The 17,153-nt window shown below is 42.9% G+C and overlaps 1 protein-coding gene across 4 annotated transcripts; it reads left to right on the forward strand.

Moving 5' to 3' along the window:
• Positions 1–2,592: 2,592 nt before the first annotated feature.
• smpd4 (sphingomyelin phosphodiesterase 4) lies at positions 2,593–16,792 on the forward strand. Of its 4 annotated transcripts, none has more exons than XM_055936250.1 (20): positions 2,593–2,733; positions 3,147–3,232; positions 3,405–3,491; positions 6,669–6,805; positions 9,073–9,148; positions 9,258–9,366; positions 9,499–9,551; positions 9,666–9,817; positions 10,590–10,722; positions 10,823–10,894; positions 12,284–12,415; positions 13,156–13,304; positions 13,417–13,507; positions 13,635–13,732; positions 13,884–14,047; positions 14,192–14,397; positions 15,182–15,412; positions 15,539–15,670; positions 15,759–15,887; positions 15,974–16,792. In XM_055936250.1, the coding sequence occupies exons 2-20, from the start codon at positions 3,194–3,196 to the stop codon at positions 16,295–16,297; spliced, it is 2,514 nt and encodes an 837-aa protein (XP_055792225.1). In that variant the 5' UTR covers positions 2,593–2,733; positions 3,147–3,193; the 3' UTR covers positions 16,298–16,792. The 4 variants fall into 4 exon arrangements, with proteins under 4 accessions (XP_055792225.1, XP_055792227.1, XP_055792229.1 ...); XM_055936252.1 differs by having other exon boundaries at positions 10,823–10,888; XM_055936254.1 differs by lacking the exon at positions 12,284–12,415 and having other exon boundaries at positions 10,823–10,888.
• The last annotated feature ends 361 nt before the right edge of the window (positions 16,793–17,153 follow it).

The raw sequence follows: 17,153 nt of genomic DNA on the forward strand, positions 1-17,153 counted from the left end.
CTTGTGGTGAATGAGCGGACCAAGGCGCAGCGGGTGATGAATACATAATGAATTTAATAAAGAAAAGAATAACAATGACGAAGCACACTTTAGAAATTACAAAAATAACAAAATGAACTAAACAGACCTGAACATGAAAACTACATGAAACGAAGAATGCACGAACGAGACAGTACCGTGTGGTGCAACAAAACACAGACACAGCAACAATCACCCACAAACAAACAGTGAGAACAGCCTACCTTAATATGGTTCTCAATCAGAGGAAACGTCAAACACCTGCCTCTAATTGAGAACCACATCAGGCAACACATTAAACCCAACATAGAAACCCAACACATAGAATGCCCACCCCAACTCACGCCCTGACCAACTAAACACATACAAAAACAATGGAAAACAGGTCAGGAACGTGACACTGTCTTTACCTCGGTAGCAAGATGTTGCATGGCAACAGCATCAACTTCCGGTAGACCTGTGAAGAGTTAGTATGCTCAACTGAAAGGATACTGTTCGTTTACAGTATAGTAAAATTAACTAATATTATATAGTATGTAGTATATACTCATTAAGTATGTAATATACAGTATGTTAGTATGGGTATTCGAACAGCTATAGTCTTTACACTGTACCCACTCAAAGGGGGATATGCAGTGCAGATCTCTTAAAAAGAGAGATTTTAATCTTGATCCTCTCTTTACACTACACAAGTATCGTTCCTGGACCTAGTTTGTGTCTTCTAAGTAGTGTAGTGTAAAGAGGTCTAGGGATGATGATGATATCCATTAAAACTGTGTTTTTACATTTCCTCCTGTTACTTATCTCCTCTACCATACTTTAAAGCACCAGTAATCATACTTGAGTAAAATTAAAAATAGAAAATGACTCAAATAAAGTGAAAGTTATCCAGTAAAATACTACTTGAGTAAAAGTCTAAAAGTATTTGGTTTGATTTAAATTAAAAAATTTAAATTCTTATTTACAATGAAGGCCTACTTTAAAGCATGGACAAACCCTACCTTAACGCAGACAATGCTGAGCCAATTGTGCGCCGTCCTGTTTTAAATATACTTAAGCATCAAAAGTAAATGTAATTGCTCAAATATACTTAAGTATCAAAAGTAAAAGTATGAATAATTTCTAATTCCTGATATTAAGCAAATCAGACTGCACCATTTCCTTGTGTTGTTTTTATTTACGGTTAGCCAGGGGCACACTCCAACACTCAGACATAATGTATAAACAAAGCATGTGTGTTTAGTGAGTCCGCCAGATCAGAGGCAGGAGTGTTGACCCGGGATGTTCTCTTGATAAGTGCATGAATTAGACCATTTTTCTGTACTGCTAAGCATTCAAAATGTAATTACTTTTGGGTGTCAGGGAAAATGTATGGAGTAAAAAGTACATTATTTTCTTTAGGAATGTAGTGAAGTCAAAGTTGTTCAAAATATAAATAGTAGAGTAAAGTACCGATACCCCCCAAAAACTACTTAAGTAGTACATTCAAGTTTTTTTACACCACTGCCTTTGTAACCTTTGTTTAACTAAGCAAGTCAGTTAAGAACAAATTCTTATTTACAATGACAGCCTACTGAGGAACAGTGGGTTAACTGCCTTGTTCAAGGGGCAGAATGACAGATTTTTACCATGTCAGCTTGTGGATTCAATCCAGCAACCTTTCTTTTACTGGCCTACTGGCCTATGCTCTAACCACTAGGTAACCTGCTAATACCAGAAGAACACTAGTCCGTTTCATAATGATTGAATGAAACGCTTGTCAAGTGGCATTACAGAGAGGAAAAAAAGTTTAACATCAGCGATCTTGGCGAACACATGAGGTTTTTAGTGTTTGAACATCAGAGGTATTATCATATCAGATAAACCCACATTGGCCTCCACAGAGAAAGACAGGAGATTATTGAGTGCCTGGACGGGGTTGCACCTGCAATAAAGCTCTGCTTTAAAGTGATGAAATTAGAATTATTCATCAGCCATTGATTAATCATTTTGACATACTGCCTAATTTCCAGGCAGAACAGGGAACTCCAAGGGTATTTGTGAGGGGTGAGTGCACTTAAATCAAAACAGGATGTAATATGCTTTGTATGGAGTAGGGCTGGCCCCCTGGGAGTTGATACTCAATAACACAGGGGCATGTCACTGTGAAATTAAAACACAAATACACACAAACCAAATAGTTATGCCACATACTAGGCTACACAAGCACATTTATCTTTGCATTGCAAAAAGCATACTTTGCACTTATCTTCATTTAGATTAGTAGAATTCCTTATCCTATACATTTGCAAAAAGCATACTTTGCATTTATCTTCATTTAGATTAGTTTAATTCCTTATCAATACATTTGCATGCATATACTATCCATGATGATTGATTAATGTGTTAATTATTGATACACTGGTAAATGTAACAATATTTAACAGTTAGTAATATTGCGTTATCACAATTCCACGTGGTCTATGAGCCAGCTATGAACCTTGGTTTACTATATTTTTTTGTTTTGTTGCAACACTGCCATCTACCTAGATTAGCCTACCTGACTCTTCCTTCCCTAAAGTACTATCCACATGGGTGCGCTGTGTTCACAAGAAAGCGGCGGTCGCGTGCCATATCCTTTTAGGGAAATGACATCATTTTCGCTTCAATTTGCTGTGTCTAATGGAAACGCGGTAGATTGGAACTTGAAAGTCTGAAAATTTGTAGTCGAGGGAGGTAAGACACATTTTAACCAAGTGCATGTTGCAGTTTTATTTTCTATAATGAGATGAGACTATTCTGAAAAACTAATTGCTTGGTCAGCCCGTACCGTTAGCATGCCAGTGCCACACTGTTATAGATGGGTTAACTTAGTTGTACAGAAAGCTAGCTAGCAGACGTTAGTGCTAGCCGGCTGATATTAGTTAACGTTAGTTAGCTAGCTAGCCAAGCCATGGTTTCAGCCAGGTATAAATGTATCGTCTAGCTAGCTATCTTGCTTCCAATGTTTAAACATTTTGTATCCATCTCTGTACTCATAGCTAACGTTAGTTATCTAGCTAGCAATGGTGCTACTGCTAGCTAGTTTGCTTGACAGAAAAATGTCAACAAAGCCCATCTCAACCCTTTCTGCTTTGTGTTCTCCCCAGGTGTCAAGTGGATTTTGAATCGTGACCCGTCTCGAATAGAATCTTATATGGCTGCCCCAGCCTTGCAACAGCCCAGTTTTCTTCTGGTTAGTGGTAACTCCTATATTGTATTGCTCATCATGAGCTAGTTACATGTGAAATATATGTTGCCTGCCTGAAATTCTCATGAGCCAAGTCAATGTCACAAAACGTCAGTTATCTAACACTGTTACAGCAGTAACTGTTGTCAACTCTTATGATGTTCTTTTCTCATTACAGGCCAATCTGAAAGTTGACTCGACCACCAAACCTTTTCTCCAGCGGTGCCAGGAGCTGGTGAAGGTCATTGATGACTACCCTGCAAAGGTGCAGTTTGCTTGTATAGACCAGTGTTGTCTGTCTTGCATGAGTTGTTAGAGATTGAATTGTGCGTGCTTAGGTCTAAACTATGTAGAATTTGAAGCAAGTTGTCAAGTCTGGATAAAAAAATCGCATCAAATTGTATTTGTCACATGCGCCGAAAACAACGGGTGTAGACCTTACCGTGAAATGCTTACTTACAAGCCCTTAACCAACAAAGCAGTTAAATAATTAGTTAAGAAATTATTTACTAAATAAACAAAAGTAAAAAGTAATACAATAAAATAACAATAACGAGGCTGTATACAGGGGGTACCGGTACCGAGTCAATGTGCGGCGGCGGGGGGGGGGGGCAGGTTAGTCGAGGTAATTTGTACATGTACAGTACCAGTCAAAAGTTTCGACACCTACTCATTGAAGGGGTTTTTCTTTATTTGTACTGTTTTCTACATTGTAGAATAATAGTGAAGACAAACTATGAAATAACACATATGGGATCATGTAGTAACCAAAAAAGTGTTTAACAAATCTAAATATATTTGAGATTCTTCAAAGTAGCCACCCTTTGCCTTGATGACAGCTTTGCACACTCTTGGCATTCTCTCAACCAGCTTCACCTGAAATGCTTTTCCAACAGTCTTGGAGTTCCCACATATGCTGAGTACTTGTTGGCTGCTTTTCCTTCACTCTGCAGTCCAACTCATCCCAAACGATCTCAATTGGGTTGAGTTCAGGTGATTGTCACCAAACTAGATGGGATGGCGTATCGCTGCAGAATGCTGAGGTAGTCATGCTGGTTAAGTGTGCCTTGAATTCTAAATAAATCACCAACATTGTCACAAGCAAAGCACCAGCACACCACCACCTCCATGCTTCACGGTGGGAACCACACATGCGGAGATCAAAAATCTCAAATTTGGACACATTAGACCAAAGGACAGATTTCCACCGGTTTAATGTCCATTGCTCGTGTTTCTTGGCCCAAACAAGTCTCTTATTATTGGTGTCCTTTTTATTTTATTTTGATTTAACATTTATTTAACTAGGCAAGTCAGTTAAGAAACAATTCTTATTTACAATGACGGCCTACTCCGGCCAAACCCGGACGACGCTGGGCCAATTGTGCGCCACCCTATGGGACTCCCAATCACGTCCTGATGTGATACAGCCTGGATCCTTTAGTATTGGTTTCTTTGCAGCAATTCGACCATGAAGGCCTGATTCACGCAGTCTCCTCTGAACAGTTGATGTTGAGATGTATCTGTTACTTGAACTCTGTGCAGCATTTATTTGGGCTGAAATTTCTCAGGCTGTTAACTAATGAACTTATCCTCTGGAGCAGAGGTAACTCTGAGTCTTCCTTTCATGTGGCGGTCTTCATGACAGCCACTTTCATCATAGCGCTTGGTGGTTTTTGCGACTGCACTTGAAGAAACTTTCAAAGTTCTTGACATTTTTTGGATTGACTGACCTTGTCTTCAAGTAATGATGGTCTGTTGTTTCTCTTTGCTTATTTGAGCTGTTCTTGCCATAATATGGACTTGGTCTTTTACCAAATAGGGCTATCTTCTGTATACCACCCCTATCTTGTCACAACACAACTGATTGGCTCAAATGCATTAAGAAGGAAAGAAATTCCACAAATGAACTTTTAAGAAGGCACACCTGTTCATTTAAATGCATTCCAGGTGACTACCTCATGAAGCTGGTTGGGAGAATGCCAAGAGTGAGCATTGTTAGGTTAGATTACTTGTTAGATATTACTGCATGGTTGGAACTAAAAGCACATGCATTTCGCTACACTCGCATTAACATCTGCTAAACATGTGTATGTGACAAATAAAATTTGATTTGATTTGAAGCTGTCATCAAGGCAAAGGGTGCCTACTTTGAAGAATCTCAAATATAATATATTTTGATTTGTTTAACACTTTTTTTTTTGGATACTATATGATTCCATATGTGTTATTTCATAGTTTGGATGTCTTAACTATTATTCCACAATGACTTGGGTAACTGAAGTCTTTGAAAACATTTTGTGCCTTCCTCTGACACAGCCTAGTACATAGTTCCTGGATGGCAGGAAGCTTGGCCCCAGTGATGAACTGGCCCGTACACACTACGCTATGGCAACTGCTCGGTCTAATAACGAGCAGTTATCATACCAGGCAGTGATGCAACCTGGTCAGGATGCTCTCAATGGTGCAGCTGTAGAACTTTTTGAGGATCTGGGTACCCATGCCAAATATTTTCAGTCTCCTAAGGAGGAATAGGTGTTGTCGGGCCCTCTTCACGACTGTCTTGGTGTGTTTGGACCATGATCCATTTTTGGTGATGTGGACACCAAGGATCTTTAAACTCTCGACCCGCTCCACTACAGCCGCGTCGATGTAAATGGCAGCGTGTTCGGCCCTCCTTTTTCTGTAGTCCACGATCAGCTCCTTTGTCTGGCTGACTTTGAGGGAGAGGTTGTTGTCCTGGCAACACACTGCCAGGTCTCTGACCTCCTCCCTATAGGCTGTCTCATCGTTGTTGTGATCGGCCTACCAATGTTGTCATTAGCGAACTTAATGGTTGTGTAGGAGTCGTGCTTGGCCACGCAGTCGTGGGTGAACAGGGAGTACAGGAGGGGACTAAGCACGCACTCCTGAGGGGCCTCCATGTTGAAGATCAGTGTGGCAGCTATGTTGTTGCCTACCCTGTCATTCTTAGTTGCTTGGAGGTGTATGATTTATATAGAACGCTTACTAGTGTTTTATGTTATCTTTTGAAAGGGTTGGGGCAGACCCATAAGTTGGATTCTCCAGGCTTTCATGCCAATGTGGAATGTGTCTAGGCAGCTGTTACTGTGTGGTATGGTGGGATCAGAGGGGATATCAGGGTAGGGTGACACAGTGCCTGGAAATCATTGTCTCAGGAACAGATGCTACACTGCAGATGCCTCACTCTGCGTGTGCGCGTTACAGAGGAAGAGCACCTATCTGGCAATAGGTCAGAAAGAGCATTGAACATCCATATCCAAACCGGTTCAACTCAACCATGTTATGCAATCTCATTCATCCTCTTGTCTTCCACTGGAAGTTTCCTCTCCATGATCTGATGACATTGTTGTGGAGGGAGACTAAAGCAGGAATAATGGAGGTAAGCTTGTGACTGACAGCATTAATATCGTTCTCTCTTCAGGAGCTGCACCTGATCTTCCCCTGGCTTGTAGAGAGTGTTTTTGGCAGTCTGGATGGGGTCATCGTGGGCTGGAACCTGCAATTCCTGCAGGCACGCAGCAATGAGTACAACATCGTCATGGACTTTCTCGATCCTAGGTAGGCCTCACAAGCTCCTTTGGTGTTAGCTGCTATTTTCAATGCGGGTGTATTTACACTACAGCGTTGCTCCCTATTGTATTCGGTTGCACAAAAACAGTCCGTGGGAAGCCAGAAGTTACAAATATATATGTATATTTCAACTTACAATGTCAGTAGGCAAGACGGTTGATCATTTAAATGGGGATAATGTGAGACAAAATATCTAAAGAACGTATTATTAAACCGACTTTACAAACACTTAGGGTGTTAATATTACTTTGGTGTGTGTGTCACTTCACTGTGACACAGTATGTATTACAGTGCATTCGGAAAGTATTCAGACTTGACTTTTTCCACATTTTGTTACGTTACAGCCTTATTCTAAAATTGATTAAATACTTTTCCCCCTCATCAATCTACACACAATAACACCATAAAGACAAAGCAAAAACAGGTTTAGACATTTTTGCAAATGTATTTAAAATAAAAAAACGTAAATATTACATTTACATAAGTATTCAGACCCTTTACTCAGTACTTTGTTGAAGCACCTTTGGAAGCGATTACAGCCTTGAGTGTTCTTGGGTATGACACTACAAGCTTGGCACACCTGTATTTGGTGAGTTTCTGCCATTCTTCTATGCAGATCCTCTCAAGCTCTGTCAGGTTGGATGGAAAGCGTTGCTGCACAGCTATTTTCAGGTCTCTTCAGAGATGTTCGATCGGGTTGAAGTCTGAGCTCTGGCTGGTCCACTCGAGACTTGTCCCGAAGCCACTCCTGTGTTGTCTTGGCTGTGTGCTTAGGGTCGTTGTCCTGTTGGAAGGAGAACCTTCGCCCCAGTCTGAGGTCCTGAGCGCTTTGCAGCAGGTTTTCCTCATGGGTCTATCTGTACTTTGCTCCGTTCCTCTTTCCCTCGATCCTGACTAGTCTTCCAGTCCCTGCTGCTGACAAACATCCTCACAGCATGATGTTGCCACCACCCTGCTTCACCTTAGGGATGGTGCCAGGTCAGACATGCTGCTTGGCATTCAGGCCAAAGAGTTCAATCTTGGTTTCATCAGACCAGAGAATCTTGTTTCTCATGGTCTGAGAGGCCTTTAAGTGTCTTTTAGCAAACTCCATGCGGGCTGTCATGTGCCTTTTACTGAGGAGTGGCTTCCGTCTGGCCACTCTACCATACAGGCCTGATTGGTGGAGTGCTGCAGAGATGGTTGTCCTTCTGGAAGGTTCTCCCATCTCCACAGAAGAACTCTGTTAAGAGTGACCATCGAGTTTTATTGACCTCCCTGACCAAGTCCCTTCTCCCTAGATTGCTCAATTTAGCCTGGCTGCCAGCTCTAGGAAGAGTCTTGGTGGTTCCAAACTTCTTCCATTTAGGAATGATGGAGACCACTGAGTTCTTGGGGACCTTCAATACTGCAGAATTTTTTTTTGTACCCTTTCCCGGATCTGTGCCACGACACAATCCTGTCTTGGAGCTCTATGGAGAATTCCTTCGACCTCACTGCATGTTTTTTCTCTGACATGCACTGTTATCTAGATAGGTGTGTGTGCCTTTCCAAATCATGTCTAATCAATTGAATTTACCGCTGGTGGACTCCAATCAAGTTGTAGAAGCATCTCAAGGATGATCAATGGAAACAGGATGCACCTGAGCTCAATTTCGAGTCTTATAGCAAAGGGTCTGAATACTTATGTAAATAAGGTATTTCTGTGTTTTTATTTGTAATTTGCAAAAAAAAATCTAAACCTGTTTTCACTTCGTCATCATGAGGTATTGTGTGTAGATTTGAAGAGGGGGGGGAAATGAATTTTATCCATTTTAGAATAAGGCTGTAACATAACAAAATGTGGAAAAGGTCAAGGGGTCTGAATACTTTCCGAATGCACTGTATGTGGCTGTACAAGACGTGTATGACAATGTACAGCGTCTATTTTGTACCAGTACTGTGTGTCTGACAATTTTCCCCTCAGGAACATTACATTTTTAAAAAAATTTTTATTTAACTTTTATTTAACAAGGCAAGTCAGTTAAGAACAAATTCTAATTTACAATGACGGCCTACCGGGGAACAGTGGGTTAACTGCCTTGTTCAGGGGCAGAACGACAGATTTTTACCTTGTCAGCACGGGGATTCGATCCAGCAACCTTTCGGTTACTGGCCCAACGCTCTAACCGCTAGGCTACCTGCCGCCCCAGCCTAAATGACTTCATAAAAAGCATTTTTCGAAAAATAGTAATGTACTGTATACTGACTTAATTATGATTGTATATGCTTTTCAGTGGGCCAATGATGAAGCTTGTGTACAAGCTTCAAGCAGAGGAGTACAAGTATGAAATACCTGTCAGCTTTCTCCCTGTAAGTCTCATCCCTTTTTAAACATGTTTTTTTCTCTCAATTTGAAACATGGCAAGGTCATCCACAACAGTGATTGGTATAAAGCTTGGATGTTATTTTCCTCTTGCAGGGTCCTGTAAAGGCATCCATACAGGAAGGTGTCCTCCCAGATTGTCCACTTTTTCACAACAAGCTGCAGTTTCCTCTGTCTGGTCTCCAGACACTCAGCCTGGCGCTCAGTATCCTTGATGCTCAAACTCACACTCAGTCCTCGCCTTCTCACAAACATACAATGTGGACAATGACAATGTTTGCTTACATTATTTACATTTGTTTTGTAGTCTGGTGGTATGTCCTTAAACCATCTGCAGATCCATTTGAATATTACATGTTCATATTTGCTTCCAGTCTTATCACACCAAAGGTAAACCCTACTCAACTGTCATTACAACAATAAATGTTTTGATAGTTTGGGATAACTTCCATGATAATCAGACTTATTTGACCTAACATGATAGTTTTGATGTGATTTTCTCAGAACTACCCTCTGGGCCAGCATGTGAGCAGCTTGGACAATGCGTACTTTGTGCTTGTGGACACCTACCTCAAGTACTTCCTCCCTACAGAGGGCAGCGTTCCTCCCTCTCCATTCGCCGACAATAGAGGCTCTGTGTCTCCACCTGCTCCCAGGTACTCTACAGTGGGGATAGGTCTTATCAAAATAAATGTTTCTGTCAGTGGTGTAAAAAGTACTCAATGGTCATACTTGAGTAAAAGTAAATATACCTTTTTAATAGAAAATTACTCAAGTAAAAGTCACCCAGGAAAATACTCTTAGACTTTTACTCAAGCAGTATCTGGTTTGAAATGTACTTAAGTACAGTGGTGGGAAAAGTACTCAATAGGCATACTTGAGAAAAAGTAAAAGCTATACAAACCAGATGGCACAGTTTTTTTTTTATTTACGGACAGACGGGCACACTTCAACACTCAGGCATAATTTACAAACACATTATTTGTGTTTAGTGAGTCCGCCAGATCTGAAGCAGTAGAGATGACAAGTTGTGGTATTGATAGGTGCGTGTATTGGACCATTAATCTGTCCTGCCTTAACATTAGAAGTGAAGCGTACTTTTTGGTGTCAAGGAAAATGTATGCTAGTAAAAAGTACATTAGAATTGTAGTGGAATAAAAGTAAAAGTTGTAAAAAAATATATATAAATAGTCAAGTCAAGTGCAGATACCCCAAAAATGACTTAAGTTGTACTTTAAAGTATTTTTTACTTCAGTACTTTACACCACTGGTTTCTGTGAATGTGAAAGGGTTGTGATCAGTAGGGTGAGAAAAGATGCTACCTGAACTTGTCCAATAAGAGCACAAAGCTTTTACCTTTGGCTCTTAGTTTCTCCTTCCTTCCTCATGCTACAACTCAGAGCTCACGGTCATGTCTTTGGCGCCCAGGGCTCCCAGCGTGCCTTTTGCAGGGTATGGCATCCACAGCACCAGCCTCCTCAAGCGCCACATATCCCATCAGGCCTCAGTCATTGCTGACCCTGCAGCCCAGGAGATCTGGAGGTCAGAGGCATTACTACAGGTGAGGCTCCTTCATCCTTTGTCAGTCATGAATGTATTTAGTCTGAATGATGTCAGTCAGGTGTTTAGGGAATCGGGAATAAGACGTGTGTTACCCCCAGGTGTTTGTGGAGATCTGGCTGCATCACTACTCCCTGGAGATGTACCAGAAGCTGCAGTCCCCCCAGGTGAAGGTAAGAGCATGTCACATGGACCCTCCCACCACCAAGCTCACCCCTGCACTGCAGCAACGCACGGCTGACTGGCTGATGAACCCCCCCCCCTCACTTGAACAACGGCAGGGCTCGTCCCACTCGAGTGCCATTGCTAGACCTTCCTCCAAGCCACAGACATGGACCCCACATGGTGATCAGCGTCAAATCAACCTGTCCCCTGGCTGGGACTGGGACACAAAATGGGTCACATTGTCCTCTTTTCAACTAGAGAGGAGTGTTTCTATAAGACTTGCACTCCACACCAGGGCTATAAAAATGTAGTTTATATACACCTCCTTTGCACTGCATAGATGGGTATACTGTATATTAGTTGCTGTTTCTTATGCTTCTTTGAGGGTAACTGGAAAATCAGGCAGAGAGGTCTGGCTTTGGTTTGTACTGATCTATAGTCTCACTATTTGCAGATTAGGAAACATTAATGCTATCAAAATGATCAAAGTTCACTGTTAAACCAATCAAAATAGGGCACAGTAAACATCAGGCATTTGTAATTTTATTTGAAAGGCAGGCTTATTTTTAGATTTTCTTTCCTTCGATGCTGAATTATTGGCTTATGGGCAACTGCAGAGCAAATGTGCTGCACCGATTTGGCATGTGTATCTGGTAGTAGTGCTTTAGCTTCCCGCATGACCTGTGTGTGCCTTGTGTGTGTGTGTGTGTGGCACCATTAACTGTTTCAGTGCCCTTCTGTTGTTTATTTGGCTGTTGGGCTGCTAGGCTGGTTGCCATCTCTACTTCTGTTCATGTGTCATTTAGCCACCACCCTTTGTCATGATCCATACACCTGTCAAATCCCCAATGGTGTACATACCCTTCCCATCCCTGCTGTCCCCTAGTAACCTAGTACATTCCCAGTCTGTTAAATTGCATAGTTAAAGTTAAGTATGTGGTCCTCCATAGTGTAAGAGATGCAGTACCCCCTCTTCCCCCCTAAAACCCGACCTGTCATGGCCATTGGACAGAAACAATAATTTTACCTGTGGACTGTTCTTCTACCTAAAATAACAAACCCTGTTATTAACCATGTGTTGTGTCTTCTGTGCCTCATTGATGAGGATATTAACCGTTTAATCTCTCCTGTCTTGGGTGTGGAAAAGGCTACTGCATCACCCTAGCTGTCATAGCATTGTGTTCCTGTGGCCAATATCTTTTTGTTTGTTTTGTTTCTTGTTTTCTCCCATATTTGGTGTTCACTCCTTTTCCTTTGTGGATGCACTATATCCTTTTTTTCTCCTTTCTATTCTCATGTTCACCTCCTTCCCTTCTCCCCCTCTCTCCTCCTTTCCCAACTGTGTTGTTGTCGTTTCCCTCCTCCTCTTCCTCCCCTGGTTGTGACGGGTCGTACAGCTGGCGCTGCTGCACTATCGCCTCAGTATGTCCAGCATGCCGTGCCAACCCCTGACCCCTCCTGGCTCTGGGACCCTCGACACGTACCAAGTACTTTTACCTTTTCATCCACTCCCACCGGGCCTGCTGGAGGTAAACCTAGGCCCTGAGGACAGAGTAGCATTAAGGTTAAGGTGGGGAGGTCAAGGGTACTTCTCTCCAACAAAAAAACTAACATTTCAATGCCGTTACAGTGCATTCTGTAAAACCAACTGCCTGGTTGACGCAACCAGTCAAAGACCTATCCTTGGATGGACTCCATTTTGACGGCACGGAATTCACATAACGTCAAACATCTCACAGTAGAATCTGGCCCATAGAGAAGTATCCTTGAAAGGAGAATGTGCCTTCAAAGCATGTTTTGAATTTGAAGAGAGTGACGTTTTCATTGTATGTAGCATGTGGATGTCTGTTGTGTTGCACACTATCCTTAGTTAATGTGTGTCATTGTTTCTTTCCCATCTCACATTCTTCCATTGAGCAAACACTACTACAGTATACAAAACATATAAATAACCAAATTGCCCTAAATAAATTAAATAATTAATCATCAAATTGTCTACTTTCCTCATCATTCTAAGAATAATGGATCTGAATATCAATTTGAAGTACTATATGTGCCTGTTTCTGAGCTAGACACAGATTGAATTCTGTTTTCAGCTAGGCTTTTTCAACAGCAGGGTAATTTGAGAAACAGTAACAATGGCTAGGGGAGGAACCAGGATTAGGGGAATGTTCCAAGCCCAATGTGTGATTGGTTATTGTTATCCGAGGAGCTTTGTGTGATTGGCTGCTGCCCCTGTGGATCTCTGTATGACTGGCTGCTGTTTCAGGAGACTTTCACCCCGACAGAGGAGCACGTTCTAGTGGTGCGTCTCCTGGTGAAGCACCTCCATGCCTTTTCCTGCAGCCTGAAGCCTGAGCAGGTCTGCTCCTCGCCCTCAGCCCACTCCCATGCCAGCCCCCTGGAAGAGTTCAAGAGGTGAGCTGAGCAGTGAGCACCCCAATAGTCCGACATCAGGGTCCACGGTCTCTCCAGGAAATCACAATCGATCTAGTTTTGTCTGTAATTCACTGTGGCCCTGTCTCTGTAGGGTGGTGGTGCAGCGTTTTGTCCAGCAGAAGCTCTATGTGTTCCTCCAGCACTGCTTTGGTCACTGGCCTTTAGATGCCTCCTTCAGAGCGGTAGGTGTTCCAACTCCATCCTCAACCTTCTCAGCTTGGGTGGTGTCAATCACGACTCTCTCATTGGGTCCAGTTTTTTTATTTTTTTGTGCTCTCATCTCTATACCCCCACTGTCTCCGTGTTTAGGTGTTGGAGACGTGGCTTAGCTACATCCAGCCGTGGAGGTACACAGGAGAGAATACCAATCCTCAGACAGACCAGAACAAAGGTGTACCTGAGAAATGGTGAGTTATCTGTTGGATTACAGTATCGGTCAGGCTAAATAAATGTGTGCTAGCAGTGCTTCCTTGAAATGTTTTACTCGGAGGCACGGTTTAGTATTGGTGTATTTGTCTTACTGATTCCAAAAATGTTCTGATCCATCTTCCTGACCAGGGGCTTGTTTGTTCAGGAGAACCTGCTCATGTACACAAAGCTCTTTCAGGGCTTTCTAAACAGGGTGGTACGCATAGACCTGGTCAATGTCAAAAATGCACTAATGGTCTTCAGGGTGGCCAAAGTCTTTGCTCAGCCAAACCTATCAGAGATGATTCAGAAAGGTAAGAACAGAAACAATCACCTAATCTTATGATACTTGTGTGATGCAGATGCACTAATAGTAATGTCCAACTACAGTAGACTGTGCTATCGCTAACCTGTCCTACCCTGAACCCCCTATCTGTCCCCTCCCTGTCCCTCCCCAGGAGAGCAGCTGTTTCTGGAGCCGGAGCACGTCCTCCACCATCGGCAGCACCGGGTCTTCCTCACGCCAAGCCACGGTGGCAGCTTCCTGTCTGCCCGGCAGTCCGTGGTGACAGACAGGGTGTTCAGGGTGAAGAGCCACGTGTACGGCCTGGAGGGCCAGGACTGCCAGTACAAACAGATGTTCGGCACAGAACTGAGGGGCGCGGTGAGTGGAGGGAACCATACTTGGGGGTGGTTTCATTGCAATTCCAGATTTGCAAGTTTGTTATTCCAATTCCCAATTCTGTAATTGAACCCAACTTTGGGAGAAAAGTGCTAATGCTGAGCTAGCTAGTATTAACCACCTGCTACAAGCACATTCTGTGTGGACTTTATTGAATTTGCTAGGCTGACTGTTCACACATTTTATCAATCAGTTAACTGTAGTCTCAGTTGAGTAAAAGGAACTAGCTACGCTCTGCAAGATTAGATTGCTCTGAACTGTACTGTGTTGCCGACTTTCTGGAGAAGACTATGTTCTCCTTGCTTCTCACAACCGCCCAGGCCTGCCCTTCGTCTTAGATTTACATTTGTCATTTAGCTCAGGGTCCAAACTCGGTCCTGCCTCCTCCTGGGTGAAAGTTTTGGTTTTTGCCCGAGCACTACACAGCTGAATCAAATATCCAACTCATCACCAAGCTTTGATTATTTGAATCAGCTGTGTGGTGCTAGGGCAAAAAACTAAACGTGCCCCCAGAGGGGCCCCCAAGACCGAGTTTGGGAAACCCTGATTTAGATGCTTTTATCCAAAGCGACTTAAGAGTAGTGAGTGCATACATTTTCATACTGGTCCCCCGTAGGAGTTGAACCCGCAACCCTGGCATTGTAAGCGCCATGCTCTAACAACTGAGCCACACAGCACCACTAGAACCAATCAACAACTACTCCTTTAGTCTGATGTTTTGAGGCTGCATATAAGCATGGTCACTTGTCATCCTTCTTTGATGTAGGTCCTGAAGCTCATTCAGATCATCGCCCAGGCGAGGCAGACAGCCAAGAGGATATCAGATCACTCAGCTGAAGTGGCGGCCAATAACTCCTTCATGTCTTGGTTTGGAATGGGCTCCCCCGACCTCAACTACACCTTCAATGGAGGAGAGGTGGATGACACTGGGGAATGTGTCAAGAAGACCCACGAGTTCCTGGAGAGGTCACTGGACTACCTCTGTCAGATATTTCGGGTAGGTTTACACAGATGTTTTCCTTAAGATTTTAGCATGTGCTAAACTGCTGCAATTGATAATAATCCAACTTAATTCAACTAATGTTGGGTGAAAATGTGTCATGCTATTGTGTGTCGTCTCCAGCTGAATGCAGTGCAGCTTTCTCAGCTGATGGCTACCCTGGGCTCTGGTCAGGACGATGGGAACTCCAGGCAGCTACCAGACTGTGTTCAGGGTGAGAATGGACTCATCCTCACAGACCTGGGCCGAATGCAGGTCAGACTACTTATTCAACTCACGCAAAACTACAACCCCAACCATGTCATAAAGGGATTATTGTTAAATATGTGTGATGTTTTTGCAGATCATCAATGGACTACGTAGATTTGAGATTGAGTACCAAGGAGACCCTGAGCTTCAGCCCATCAGGAGCTATGAGAATGCTGTCCTGGTCAGACTGTTTTTCAAGATCTCGTCCCTGGTGAATGAGAGGGTATGTGATATGTAGCCTAACAGAATCTGAGTTATCATAGTTTTAGTCCAAGCATTCTGTAATCAGAACCGTTCTCCCTTCCACAGTTCGGAGGTCACATAGAAGCTCTGTGCTCGCGGCCGGACTTCCTGGGCCGTTTGGGACGACACTACCTGGCCAGCCCCGAGGTCATAGCGGACGGCAGGCAGAGGAGCCCAGAGACACGGCGAACAGCGGAGAGGAACCGACGGCCGCGGCTAAGTCTGCGCACACTGGCGAGCTACAGAACCCTGCTGATGCTTCTATTTCTCTACCTGTTTGGGGTGCTGTTCTCATTCGGCCCCATATCCACCACACTGCTCATCCTTACAGGCGGCTTTCTCTATGGACTCTTCATAACACTGTTTGGAGATAAACTCAAGTCCCAGTAGCAGGGGAATGAAAAGGCTTTTTTTTGCCACTTGCCTTTGTGCTTGGCCATCTGTTATGATATATTCAGTCCCTTTTTATTCTTGTAAATAAATACAAGTGCATTGCTTTTCAGATGAAGTTTGCTAAATCTTTTTTTTTAAGCAGTTTTACTGATTGACAGATGTGAACGATAGTTGTATGATTTAATATTCTAAGAAGATATTGAACATTGAAAGGATGGTGGTGATTAACCTCAAACTACAAGATTGACAGTAATAAATAGTTATATGACTCTTGCACTAGTATTTTGAATTGATGATAATCATTTAACTGAAGATGGTATTCTTTGCCTTTATCATTTTTGTATGAATGTGCCAGCTTGCAAAGACGACAAATGTAGTTATACAATGTTGCATTCGAATGGCAGATTTTATTTCCCGCCACCGATTGAGACAGTCTGGTTGTCCACTAAAGACAGGTGAAAGGAAAAATAAATCGTAAGTGCACATGGGTAATCTGTGTATTGACCTTTCTTATCTCGTTCAATTGTTTCTGAACTTTGCACACTGTGGCGGTTAACAATCCATGCGCTCGGGAACGTTTGCGGTAAGGGTTCTGCACGATTATTGATGTGGGACTTGCTAGCTAGCCAAGTTAAACGGTCGTCAAATTACAACAGTCAATTATAAACCCCGCCTATTTCTACAATGTATCTTCTTAAAATGTGATTTTTAAACCTAAGCTTAACCACACCGCTAACCGTATGCCTAACCTTAAAATAAGACAATGTCTGGCAACAGTCTTCTACCTGTCCGAAATCTACCCCACTGGTCCCGCGTTATGCTTTGACAAGCCTTGCTTTCCACAACCACTTCC

This window comes from Salvelinus fontinalis, chromosome 10, assembly GCF_029448725.1.
Source record: "Salvelinus fontinalis isolate EN_2023a chromosome 10, ASM2944872v1, whole genome shotgun sequence".
Lineage (NCBI taxonomy): Eukaryota > Metazoa > Chordata > Actinopteri > Salmoniformes > Salmonidae > Salvelinus > Salvelinus fontinalis.